At 42.1% G+C, this 13,961-nt stretch overlaps 1 protein-coding gene across 3 annotated transcripts in view; it reads right to left on the bottom strand.

The window, feature by feature from the left end:
* The window catches only part of LOC113440431 (N-acetylated-alpha-linked acidic dipeptidase 2-like), a 49,607-nt gene that overhangs the window by 20,069 nt on the left and 15,577 nt on the right, over positions 1–13,961 (bottom strand). Inside the window, exons 5-9 of one of the 3 annotated variants that reach the window (XM_087937014.1) lie at positions 13,101–13,226; positions 11,813–11,999; positions 10,218–10,311; positions 8,817–8,915; positions 782–867 (exon numbers count right to left, since the gene is read on the bottom strand). In XM_087937014.1, coding sequence (XP_087793140.1) covers positions 782–867; positions 8,817–8,915; positions 10,218–10,311; positions 11,813–11,999; positions 13,101–13,226 — 592 coding nt within the window. The remainder of the gene's footprint in view (positions 1–781; positions 868–8,816; positions 8,916–10,217; positions 10,312–11,812; positions 12,000–13,100; positions 13,227–13,961) is intronic. The other 2 variants (XM_087937017.1, XM_087937015.1) reach the window with 2 other exon arrangements.

Genomic DNA, 13,961 nt, shown 5'->3' with positions numbered 1-13,961 from the left:
TTTTGGAAGACAAACTTTGCATAACTCTTTTTGAATGGGTTTCATCACTTGGAAACCTGGTATCTGTTTTTTCTCTGAAGATGTATCACTTCTCATCTTCAGCTCTGCATTGCTAAATGCCTATGGAGATTCTCAATCTTCCAGGCCATGGTTGGCCCAAAGGTGCTTATTCAAGAGGCCATTAGACTTCTTGGTTTTTCTTTGAAGACTTTCCTCATCCTTTCTTCAGAAGAAGAAGAAGCTTCTTGGATGAGAAGCGAAATGTCTTCAAAGAAAAGCCAGAAAGTCTACTTGCTCCTTGAAAAAGCAACTTTGGGACAACTATGGCCTGGATGTCCGAGAATCTCCATAGACCAGTAATAGTGAAAGTGAGTGTCCTTGGAAGAGCCTTGATATTAATCTCTTCCATTCTATCACCATTGACCAGCAATCGTGACTTGCATTGGTCCATCAGTCTGTATCCAAAGCTTCTGGTGTTTCTACTGACTCCTGTTATTTCTTGATATTGCTTTAAGTTCCTGCTATCTCTTCAGAACTCTGGCATCCACATTTTGAAGCAGAAGCCAACAAAGAAGATTCTATAAGCATTAAAACAGAACTAATATGACTGGGAAAGCATTAATTCCAATACTTCCCCCCAAACAAACAATCATGGATATGCCCTCCTTATGCCATCCACTGTAATCTTTGCCTTCCTTAACCATGTGCTTAACTTGGTTTCCTGCTACCCAAACCCTGCCCATTCTTGTTTTAAATAAAGTAACTGACATTCAAAACTCACCAGGCTCCACTGCTCCTTTGATGCTTCCAATCACATTATATATCCGTGTAATTTGACTGGTGCTATGAACGTGCATCTTAACTTTTCTGCCATAGAAGAGGGACGGGGGAGAAAGGATTTGGTGACATGGTAGTAAGGTCAACCCTGTTAGGAGTTCCTCAAAGCATTCACAAGTTGTATGTTTTGCAAAAGGACTCAGTTCTGCTACAGGCGAAGTCAATCATTTGCTTGTAGCTGGGCAGGAGCAGGTAGAAAAGAGCAGCCAGGATGAAGGATGATTACAGGAACTGGGCATGGCTAGTCTAGTGAGGAAAAGGACCAGAGGAGACATGATAGCAGTCTTCCAATATTTGAGGGGCTGCCACAGAGAGGAAGGGGTCAAGCTGTTTTCCAAAGTACCCGAAAGGCCAGACAAGGAATAATGGATGGAAACGGAACAAGGAGAGATTTAACCTCGAAATAAGGAGAAACTTTCTGACAGTGAGAACAATCAACCAATGGAACAGCTTTCCTTCAGAAGTTGTGGGAGCTTCATCCCTGGAGGCTTTCAAGAAGAGACTGTACTGCCATTTGTTAGAAATGGTGTAGGGTCTCCTGTTTGGGCAGGGGGTTGGACTAAATGACCTACAAGACCCCTTCTAACACTGTTAATCTCTAACTGTACATTCAAACAGATCCCTGGATCAAATCTTCAGTTATTTCTGGCTTCGCTCAATGATCAACTTGTAGAAACAAATATCTAATCTTGGTCATAACCAAATCCTGGCTGGAATCTACATATTTGTCCAGAAAAACGATTAGGGATTCCAGAAGACCTCAATGAGAATGTTGGAAAACTGAAGTACAGTACATTTGGGAGGGCCTGGTGGCTACACCCATCCTGTCGAACACGTGCTTGATACTAAGATGGCCCACTGTGGTTAAATGTAGTCTGGATTCCCATTAAGGAGGGGCTGCATTCCGGAGGGGCAAGAGACAGCAAAATTTAGATAGTTTATGAAAGAGAAAGAGAATTAATACTTCTCAAAGTACATTTTTATTGATACAAGCGTTTTCGTTTGGCAAGATTTCTGTCTATAGATGAAGAACACCTGAAAATGAGGAACAATAAAGGAAATTGCTTTGGAATACCTCAGATATTTCTTGGTTTTAGAGCCTGACACCCTCACTTTATAGCTTTCCCCACAATTGTTAAAGATCGAGTTGTTCCCAAGAGCCTAAGGAAACAGAGAAACTGGTAAAGTATCATGAATGATTTGTATTTTAGTGTCTTTTTTAGAAGGCGGGAACTGCTCTGATCCTTTTCTTAAGGATGTTTATTGTATTACTACATGTTGTTGTGCCCACTTGAGAGTGCTGCTGTTTGCAGCAGGGACAAATTGAGTGAATAGGTAATAAATATGTGAGCATATGTTTCTTCCACCCAGTTATGGCCACATTTGTTTTAATTTACGTCATCGGGTTGATTTCTGCTCTAGGCTACATTGTAAAATAATCAGTATATATACCTGTCGCTTGTGCAAAGGCCATTTCTTTTTATTGTTCCCCTTGTAATTGATGGGTTGTTATTGACTGCGTGCCATCAGGCCACTGGAGTTTCTTAGCAACCACAAAGATTTCCTCCATGGTGATTGTCCTTAACCTGGTCCTTCAGGTCTTCCAACAAGGCCCACATTGCCACACAGGGTGGGATTCAAAAATCCCAACAACTGGTTCTCTGCCCTGGTTGCTGGGTGGGCGTGGCCATGGTGTGCGTGGCCTACCAAAACTTCCAGGAGGGCTATTTTTGCTTTCCCCAATGTCTGGAGGCTTCCCTCAGGCCTCTGGAATGGCGAAAATGGCCTCCTCTGGGCTCCAGAGGTTCTCTGGGATCTGGAAACAGGCCCATTTCCGGACTTCCAGAAGGGCCATTTTTCGCCCTCCCAGAACCTTCGCACGGACCCTGCACTTACCTGTATCCAAAACGGGCCACATGCAGACACCTGGGAGGGGAGGGGTGGGCAAGGCCAGCCAGTCAGTTCAACTACCAGTTCAGCGAACCAGATGTAAATTTAACAACCAGATCACTCAAACCAGCCTGAACCAGCTGAATCCCACCCCTGTTGCCACATTAGGTGAACCTATGTTCCCTCTACTTTTTCTTTCTACTTTTGCCAGCATTACAGCCTTCTCCAGAGAGTTAATTCTTTCCATAATGCATCCAAAGTAGGATAATTTGAACGTGGTCATTTGTGCCTCAAGTCAGAACACTGGGTTCTGATTTCTTCAATGATCCATTGGTTTGTTTCCTGGTGGTCCATGCTATTCTCAAAGAGTTTTCTCCAATGCCAAAGTTCAAAAGCTTCAATACAGGTAGTTCCTCAACTTACTACTTCAATTGAGCCCAAAATTGCTAAGCGAAACATTTGTTAAGGGAGTTCTGCCCCCATTTATGCAACCCTTTCCTGCCACGGTTGTTCAGTGAATCTGGCTTCCCTATTGACTTTGCCTGTCAGAAGGTTGCAAATGTAGTAATGTAGTAAGAAAGGAGGAGGAGGAGGAGAGGAAGAGGAAGAAGAGGAGCAGGAGGAAGTGGAAGGAGGAGAAGGAAGGAAGGAAGGAAGGAAGGAAGGAAGGAAGGAAGGAAGGAAGGAAGGAAGGAAAGGAAGGAAGGAAGGAAGGAGGAGGAGGAGGAGGAGGAAGAAGAAAGAAGAGAGAGGAAGAAGAAGAAGAAGAAGAAGAAGAAGAAGAAGAAGAAGAAGAAGAAGAAGAAGAAGAAGAAGAAGAGGAGGAGAAGAAGAAGAAGAAGCTGAAGCTTAATCAACCTTCTTGCAATAAAAGATGGAGGTTATATATAAGTTCCCACAATCTATTTTATTAACATAGCAACATGACTGGCAGCAGCGGCAATGTACCAACAAACTAAGGATAGCACTTCAGCACTACAATGACATGGTCTTATTCTGAATTCAAGACTGGCATTAGAAGCTAAAATGTAGCTCACGTAACTCCTACGTAGTGTTGTCCAGAATTTAAATCATCAATTCTCAAATCAAAACCAACCATCCAAGCGACAAAACAACTTCAAATCATTTCACCTATGAACCATCAATTGCTGGCACCAATACAGATAATTTGATCGTGCCAGCTCTAATTTCTGCAATTGTTATCTGTTTTGTAAACTAGGTGAATTTCCTCCGACCTGCATGCATAATAACTCTTCTAGACTAGAGCAACCAATTTAGCCATCTAGTTGATAGCTAAATGTAAACCTTGTGTAGTATAGTTCAGTAAGTACAGGTCATTCTTGACTTATAACTATTTGTTCAGTAACCATTTTTTTTTTTTGTAAATTTTATTTGAGTTTTCACAAAGAGAAAAAAAATACAAATAAAACATCTTTTTTGAAAGCAGCATAATCCCGGGTTACATTTCTTTGTACAGACACAAATTCAGGTTCATGCTCATTTTTATATTTAATTCCAGGCAGTCTCCTCCCTCTTCCAGATCCTGCCCTTATTCTTTTTCTCTCCCTTCCTGCTTATGAAAATGAAAGTGTTTAATGTCCAGAAATCTTTATTATTCCTTTGGCATTTTTTTTTTATTTTCAGCTTAATTGCCTATTGATGTCAAAGCGGATTTTTTTGATTTCTTATTTAAGTCTCTTAGTTGTCAGTATAGGGAAGGAGAGAGAAGAAGAAAAAAAGCCAAACTTTTCCCTTTTCACTTTCCTTCACTGCTTCCGACTCTTCTTTGGGAGCAATGTTATTTTTTGTACGTTTAAATTCTAGGGTACCTTGGTTCTTGCTTTTACAATTTAACCCAGTCAGCCAAAAACTTTCACTTCTTATCTTCCTCCTGCACATTCTTTTCTGGTCAAGTTCTTCTTTGTGGTGGCCATTTCTGACCACCACTGCAACTGCCTTCAGGAAAGGGAGTAATGGCCAGCTGAGGAGGAGAGATGTGGCTCTCCTCGACCCTGCTGGCAGTCTCCCCCCTCTTCACCACCTCTACGGGGTGGCTTAGCCCCGAAACCAGCCAGCTCGGGGCGCTCCAGTGGCGAGCCCAGACAGAAACCGCACACGATCACGGATTTCTGTCTGTTGCTGAAGCCCTTCAAACTGGAAGACCTTGTTTAGTAACCATTTGAAGTTACAACAGCCATGAAAAAAGGGATTTGAAACTGGTCCTCACATTTATGACCATTGCAGCATCCTCATGGTCACTGGATCAAAATGTAGGCATGTACTTATTACAATTGCAGTGTCCTCGAGTCAGATGATTGCCATTTCAAATTTTCCCAGATGGCTTCCCACAAACAAACTCAAAGGGAAAAGCCAGATTCACTTAACAACTTGTGATTCACTTAATCATCATCTTTTAATGACCCCATAATCCCTTGTGGGGTGGAGTCTGGGCAACTGAATGAAGCTAACAGAGTGTTTACTGGCCAGATGCCTTTCCTGACGCCAATGCAGAGTTTTGTTCGGCAGATATATTCTCATTGTGCCCAGAGAGAGAAATATCTGCCTCTACCTAGGATCGAGCTCACAGCCTCCTGATTGGGAGGCGAGAGCTCCCCCTTTAGGCCACCGCACCACTCCTAAGTTGTGATTCACTTAATGATCATAGCAAAAACAAGGTTGCCAAATTGGATGCAACACATTTAACAAATGCTTCACTTAGTGACAGACGTTTTGGTCCCAATTTTGATCGTAAGTCGAGGGTTACCTGTATCCTTCTGAGTACAGAAAAATTGGGTGAAAAAATGAACCAAGTTTTAAAGAGAGCTGGGATAAGAATTAGAAGAATCATAACTTGAGCATTTTTGAGAGATAGGATATTATATTTATGTTAGCTTTCATTCAGTCTTGGTTTTATGCTCAGTGACGACTGTAATTGTCTACCCCAATACTAAAGGTAATACCTAATTTTGCTCCTATATCTCCAGTTGTGAAAATATTTAGCGTTGAAAGTATATTCTGTATTTCTCATGCCGCAGTAGTCGTAATAACACTAGGAAAACTCATAAACACGCTAAGAAGAAATAGAGCGTGTGTGTTTTAAATCAAAGTCTAATGCATTTTAACCAGTAGGATCTTTAGTAATAAAAACACTCATCTCTTTTCTGCTTTGAAGCACGTCAGCAGATATGAAACCTGTTTGGGGGCTGATAAAATGACAAATAAAAAAGTATGTTCTTTGCAGAAAAGTGCATATGTTTTTATCCTCGGAAGTGATACGGTCAATTTTATGTCAGATGGGAAGACAACTCTTCCTTTCTTTCCAGCAATTTAAGAATAGGACTTTTGCTACAGTTCTAGAATCAAGATCATGTGAAGTGTTAATGCCACTTTATAAGGCCTTGGTAGGACCACATTTGGAATACTGCATTCAGTTTTGGTCGCCATGATGTAAAAAAGATGTTGAGACTCTAGAAAGAGTGCAGAGAACAGCAACCAAGATGATTAGGGGACTGGAGGCTAAAACATATGAAGAACGGTTGCAGGAACTGGGTGTGTCTAGTCTAAAGAAGATATGATAGCAGTGTTCCAAATCTCAGGGGCTGCCTCAAAGAAGAGGGAGTCAAGCTATTCTCCAGAACACCTGAAGGCAGGACAAGAAGCAATGGGTAGAAACTAGTCAAGGAGAGAAAAGCAACCTAGAACTAAGGAGGAATTTCCTGACTGTTAGAACAATTTACCAGTGGAACAACTTGTCTCCAGAAGTTGTGAATTCTCCAAAATTGGAAGTTTTTAAGAAGAGATTGGACAAACATTTGTCTGAAATGGTATAAGATTTCCTGCATGAGCAGAGGTCTAGGGTTAGGGACTTCCATCAGGCACTGCTGAAAGTTGAGACTACAACATCTCAGATGATGATCCTCCATAGCTAAGCCATTAGGTGTCTGAAATGTGTCTCCTGCTTGAGCAAGGGTTGGACTAGTAGACCTCCAAGGTTCCTCCCAACTCTGCTATTCTATTCTATTCTACTCTACTCTACTCTACTCTACTCTACTCTACTCTACTCTACTCTACTCTACTCTACTCTACTCTATTGTATCCAAAATCTAGTTGATTGATCCAACTTCCCTCCCAAGGATTAAAAATGGTACAGGTAGTCCTCAGATTTACGACCACAATCCGGACAAGAATTTCTTTTGCTGTCATGCCCACATTGGAATCTGATTCGGAGGAGGAAGCCAAACAGCTGACAGGGAGTAGGAGTGTGGCTTCGTTGGCTGTGGAAGAAACTGGGGAAGGGCAAAGTCCGGCTGGGCAGAGCAGGGAAGAGGTAGAACAAGGGAGAGGGAGTTCAGAGGAAGACCCAGGCCCACCCCCTCTTCATCATAGGGCACGCATGGAGGAATGGAGAAGAGAACAACATGAGTTGCGTGGCTTACGGGGGAGGAAAGGGGCCCTGATTCCCTTCATTAGCTGCAGCTGGGAACAAAGTGTATAGAAAAGGCAAGCTGCATGTAGCAGGCTGTTGGGAGCAAACGTGACTTTATCTTGTATCGTCGTGGCTTATCTGTGTTCCTGGCATCTTCCCAACTGTGTGAGTTTTGCCATGCTTTCAAGTTTGAAATTCCTGCTCCTGCCCTGCCAAACTAGTTACTTCAGTTTGGTTTGCTTGGATTTTAAGTTACAGTTTGTGTGCACCTTGTTTTGGACTCAATTTTCTGCAGTCAAAGGCTGTTCCTGGGAGAGTTTTTCTCCAGCAAGAAGGTAACCTGGACATTGGGGGCAAAGTTGGAGATAATGGAGGGACTCTTATTGCTTATCTGCGTTACCTTTGTGCCACACCGCAGGTCATCACAGTTGCTTAAGCCAGATGGTGGTTAAGTGAATCATGCTGAATGTTTTTTCCCCCCATGGTTGTTAAGTAGATCACTGCACTTCTTATGTTATGTTATATTATGTGAAGAGAATCTGGCTTCTCCCTTTGAGTTTACTTGTCAGAAGCCAGCCGGGAAGGTTGCAAATCACAATCCTATGACCTTGGGATGCTGTGACAGTCATAAGTGAGAGGACTGATTATATGTCTTTTTCTTTTTACAGTGGCTGGTGTAACTTTGAACAGTCACTGCATGAATGGCTGTAAAGTCAAGGACTATTTGCATCCTTTTTTACATGAGGGCAAAGAAAAATTAAGTTTGGAAAGAAAATGTTTGCCTGGAATAGCTTGCTACTTTCAAGATAAGTGCTGACTTGAACCCTGAATGTCCTAATACAGATAGTCCTTATCTTACAACAGTTCTTTTAGTGACCATTCAAAATTACAATGGCACTGAAAAAAAGACACATAGGACTGTTTTTCACAGTGATGACCTTTGGAGCAGCCTCATGATCACGTGATCAAAATTCAGATACTTAGCAACTGCTTCATACTTATGACTGTTTGCTGTGTCCCAAGGTCATTGGATCCCCTTTTGCAACCTTCAGACAAGCAAAGACAATGGAGAAGCCACTTAACAACAGGGTGACTAACTGAACAGCTTCAATTTATTCACTTAACAACTGTGGCAAGACAGGTATGTAAAATGGGACAAAACTCGTTCAACAAATCAATGGTGGGATTCAAATTTTTTTACTACCAGTTCTGTGGACGTGGCTTGGTGGGTGTGGCAGGGGAAAGGATACTGTAAAATCCCAATTCCCTCTCCACTCCACTAACCTGCTTTCCAGCTCTGTTCTCCTATGCAGGGCAACAAAAGAAGACTAGCCAATCAGCTGGGACTCAGGAGGCGGAGAATAGATGGGGGAGGGGCCAGTCAGAGGTGGTACTTGCCGGTTCTCCAAACTACTCAAAATTTTCACTACTGGTTCTCCACAACTGGTCAGAACCTGCTGAATACCACCTCTGCAACAAATGCCTCACTTAACAACAGAAAGTTTGGGCTCTGTTGTGGTCATAACTCGAGGACTACCTGTATTCACACAGCCCTAAGACAGACAATGGTCTTTCAGAAAATGTAAACAGCTTTAAGTGGATTTGCCCCGTTTAGATGGGAGTCGAATCAAAATGAGTTTTTTTAAAAAATGTTAGGACTAACCTTGTGGAGTAGTGATCTAAAAATCCAGGTCCGACATTATAGGATATGTTGAGGTTTCCTTTCCAACTCTGGTCTGGAGCTGCAAAACCACCCATGAACCTGGAAAAACAAAGAAGCCTTCTTTGTCTCTTGTCACGTTTTTTGAGAACGTTTTACTTCCCATCCTGATCATGTTCTTTAAAAAAAAACCTAGCTGTTCTTCCAAGCCTTGGAATAGGACATTTGTGGAACTCAGACTGACTGATTGTGTAGCAGTTTGTCCAGACCTTTAGATTCTTTCAATTGCTTTTTATGTTTATATATTTTTAATCTGCCTTTAAGGGAATGAGCTAGTTAAAAACAGGGGTGGGAGTCTACTGGTTCGCACCGGTTCTATAGAACCGGTTGTTATGATTCTGTGCAGTTCGTAGAACTGGCAAATTGTGCCCCTGGCTGGCCCCTCCCCTCCTCCCCACCCGGTCAGTCCTTATCAAGCATGCGCAACATTAAGTGCATGCCCGACATCGCTGACTGAGTTCTTCCGCAGCCAGTCACTCCTTAAGGTATTTTTCTCTTTTCCCCCTCCTGACAATCAGCTGTTCCTGTGATCAGCTGTGCTGGGATTCCCCTCGCTTACCCGTTTTCTAGTCTAGTACCTTAATCACTGGACCAACTGGCTCTGTTTTAAATACTGGCTCTGTTTTAAATATATGCTGCCCAGAGTGTTTCTGGAGTCTGATGGGTTCTAAAGTTAATCAATCAATCAATCAATCAGACAACCAATGGTTTATATCCCAACAACCACTCTGTAAAATGGGTTGAGTTGAGAATGAGCGACTCTTCCAAACCTAGATGAAGCCATCTGGTGCTGACTCATAGTTACCATGAAGCCAGAGAGGGGGGAAGGAGCGGGGAAGCAGATAGCCAGGCTCCAGTCAAAACAAAATGCTTTCTTGTGGGAACCAAGGTCATTGAAACATGAGAAAGGCCTGCCCTTCCATCTTTCTTGGACAATGTGACCAGTGACACCTGGGAATGGGGAAGTATTATTCTTTTAATTAGGTGAAACCCATGGGAACTTTCAGAGTTGGTTTTCACCGGTTGTGCCAATATGATGTATGCAATAAACATATCCTTTGGGGGAACTACCTGCCTCAGAGTTCTGCTTTCAATGGGTGCATTACTTGGAACGATGACAGTCTCTTCCATGCCTTGACTGGACTCACCTTAAGACTAGAACTCGCAGCCTCCTGTTTCTTTTGTCCAGCACTATTTACACCAAACCCATTTCCTGGTTGGGTAAGCTTTCAAGACTGATATCAGCCCTTTAAGGTGAGTCCAGTCAAGAAATAGGCATGGACTGGGGGGCAGGGAAAACTTTGTCAGTTCACATAAGTATTGAATGTAATTTAACCTGCATACCTTAATAAAACTTCAGCATCGTGGTAACTAATGGGGTGTACTGGGATGGTGGGGATCCCCACTCCATCATTAACTTCAAGTCTGAACATGTAGTCTGAAAAATCAAAGGAAGTTTGAGATGAGTAGAATACAAAGACATGGAATCGGGGGTTACCAGTACTTAATCCTCCATTTGCAACTGTTCGTTTAGGGACTATGCAAAGTTTCAAGGGCACTGGGAAAAAAAGGACTTATGACCTGTCCTTGTACGTACAGCTGTTGCAGCAATCCCCATGGTCACGTGATCAAAATTCAGGCACTTGGCCGCTGGTTGCAGCATCCAAGTTCATGACCGATGACCTTCCCAGCTGGATTCTGACAAGCAAAATCACTGGAGGGAAGCTGGATTCTTTTATCCACCATGTGATTCACTTAATTGCAGTGATTCAGTTTAACAACCATGGTAGAAAAAAGGTCACAAAATCAGGCATGACTCACTTAACAACTGCCTGGCTTAGCAACAGAAATTCTGGTCTCAATTGTGGCTCTTAAATCAAGGACTATCTGTAAAGTTTTCATTCACACTTGGCCAGTAAAGAATTCTATTCTATTCTATTCTATTCTATTCTATTCTATTCTACTCTGTTCTGTTCTATTTTCTATTCTGTTCTATTCTATTCTATTCTATTCTATTCTATTCTATTCTATTCTATTCTATTCTATTCTATTCTTTTCTATTCTATTCTATTCTACCCTACTCTACTCTACTCTACTCTACTCTACTCTCTACTCTACTTTACTCTACTCTATTCCATTTCATTCCATTCCATTTCATTCCATTCCATTCCATTCCATTCCAGGCTAACTAACCCCATCCCATCCTATTCGATTCCATGCTATTCTACTCTACTCTGTTTAGTGATCTGCAGATTGTGTTGCTGAACTTCAAACGGTAAAAACATTGATTTGGCTTCACATTAATTTGCCACTGAAAGATGCTAATTAATATTTTCATACTGGCATTTCAGCATTTTTCAACCCTTGGTGGCATCACTCGATTGCTATACTTATCTCTACAAGACCTATTTTAAAGAGGGTATCCATCTTTTTGCAAGGAGCTTACAGTGTTTCCCAGCTTCATCTGAAGTGTCCAAAACTTGTAACTGACAACTATAACAGGTATTCCTCGACTTACAACAATTCATTAAGTTCCAGTTCATTTGAAGTTACAGTTCATTGAAAGTTACAACAGCACTGGAAAAAAGTGACTTACAGCCGTTTTTCGGGACTTACAACCATTGCAGCCTCCCCATGGCCACGTGATCAAAATTCAGATGCTTGGCAACTGGTTCTTATTCATGACGGTCTGCATGATCACAGGGTCATGTGATCCCCTTCACTTAACGACCATGTTATTAGCTTAACAATTGCAACGATTCAACTGTGGCGAGAATTATCATAAAATGGGGAAATAATAATTCAGAATTCAGATAATTCAGATAATCCAATTATGTCATCAATTGAGCACTATCTATATATGGAAAGCGAACATTACATCAACAAGCTATGGTTTCTCCTACCCAAAGAGGGTCAGTCATGGACCTGTGGACACTAACCTTTGGCTGGATAGCCTGGAGTGAGGGGATCTCCTGCCCCATTGAGATTTAACACATTTCCACGCTGAACTCCCAGTCCAGGAAGATTCCAGCCATCTGGGTAGGGTTTGACCCCAGGTGCACAATAATCTGCAGGATCAGAGTAAAGGATAATTCCTTTGGCTCCTGCCAACATGGCATTTTTAACCTGCAGAAAAATCAACTGTTAGGAAGCAAAACAGCCTTGCATCCCCTGGAGTTTCTGGGGTAGCATTAATGGGACGAAGATGGGCAAGACTCCAAGGGTTACTGGATGTCTAGGCCTTCCCATATTTACTCCATTGTGGTCATAGATCTGGACTACTACAATGCACTCGACAACGGGGTTGCCTTTGAAGACCATATGTGGGTGAATATTTGCCAGCACGTCCTCAGTCGGAAGTTGGGATTAAGTATCCTAGATTCACAGCTTCCTCTTGGGAAGGCCTTTGCACAAATCCATTTTGTATCCTAACTGTGCCCATTCCTGTCATTGGGATCACTGCAATGTACTCAACAGGACCACAAATGGCCTACTTGTAGTGTAAGGGGAAATCAAGAAGAAAGATAAAATATAGTTGAGTTCTTAGGCCAGAGCACACACACTCTCTCTCTCCCCCTCCCTTCCTCCCATCTCTTCCTCTCTGTCTCCCTCTCCAGCTCTCCCTCCCTGTTCCTTTCTCCCTCCCTCTTTCCCTGTCTCTCCCTCTGCCTCTGTGTCTCCCTCCCTCCCTTGTCCTCCTCTCCCTCCCTCTCCCTCTCCCTCTGCCCTTCTCCCTTTCCCTCTCCTTTCCACCTTCCCTCTCCCTCTGTGAGTTCATCTACATTGGTAGCAGGAAAACCTGGTAGACAGCTGAAAAGAAGTTTACAAATAAGAAATTAAGGTTAGGTTCAGTGGATTCATAAAGGGAGCCCAATTATCAACTGGTAATCAAAACAGCATTATTCTGGACTACGTGCTAAACTAAGGTCTCTAGAACCAGTTGCCTCTAGTAAGCTTAAGATAATGGCTTGGCTCCCACAATTGGTAAAACCCAACTGGATTTTTACCAAACATTCCACAACAAGTGACTGGACTGTATTTGAGGCTTCTACCACACCAGTTTTCAAACATTCCATGTCCAATTAATTAATTGTTACTTTAAAAACAAACAGGTGTACAGAATTTGAACAAAGCCCTAGCAAAGACATTAAAAATATTTCTTTTGGTGGTATTGATTGTCACTGAGAAAACAGTGACAGCCTGAAAGAATGAAAATAAATAACTTACTTTGTTTCCTCTGAATATTTTTCCATATCGGGCAATAAGAATCTTTCCTGTACAGTTTATTCCCATTTCTCTCTCTAACTTGAAAAAATCTTCCGTGCGTCCATAATTGACATAAACCAGATCTGCCTTTTCAGAAAGGAAACAAAAACAGCATTTTTGGTCAGGTACTGATCGTTTTATTTAATTTACTACTTACTACACATGGAATCTCTTTCACTTATGCAAGAAGTGTTTCCTAAATGTTTATGCTCGGGATCATCAACGTGATGCCCACAACTGCAAATATCCCCAGAACCCCCATTTGATTCCCCCTTCAGGCTTCCTGTCTCGTTCTTTTAAGTTAAACTGGTTTATTAAAAGTTGGCAATATTGCAGAGCGAAAAAGCTTTATTTACAGGAAATTTAAACTGCCCCTGTAGACATACTTAGAAAGTAACAACAGAGCATTGAGTATTGTGGTTCCCCAAGATGACTCATCTTCAGAGAAAGATGATTTATCTTCATTAACCCCAGATGGTTTCAATGACCCTCAGGGTCAGCCTTAAAAGCCATATTTTACTTAGAAGTTTCAAGGCTGCCACATTTAGTGCAATGGTGGGATTCAGCCAGTCTGCACCACTTCAAGAGAACTGGTTGTTAACTTACTGAGCAGTTTGTTGAACTGGTTGTTGGAAGAAACCATTAGGGCAGGGAACCGGTTGTTAAATTATTTGAATCCCACCACTGATTTAGTGCCTGAGAATTTGGGAGGGGGGATTTCTTAGAGAGGTTGAAGATTACACTCAACAGCATTCTTCTTATAAAGTCAAGGACATGTTACCCTGCACCTGGAGAGGAATGTCTCCAGTTGGGACAACATTT

Source organism: Pseudonaja textilis, chromosome 7, assembly GCF_049901715.1.
Source record: "Pseudonaja textilis isolate UNSWEBS1 chromosome 7, rPseTex1.2, whole genome shotgun sequence".
Taxonomy (NCBI): domain Eukaryota; kingdom Metazoa; phylum Chordata; class Lepidosauria; order Squamata; family Elapidae; genus Pseudonaja; species Pseudonaja textilis.
This window is presented reverse-complemented; position numbering and strand designations above follow the sequence as displayed.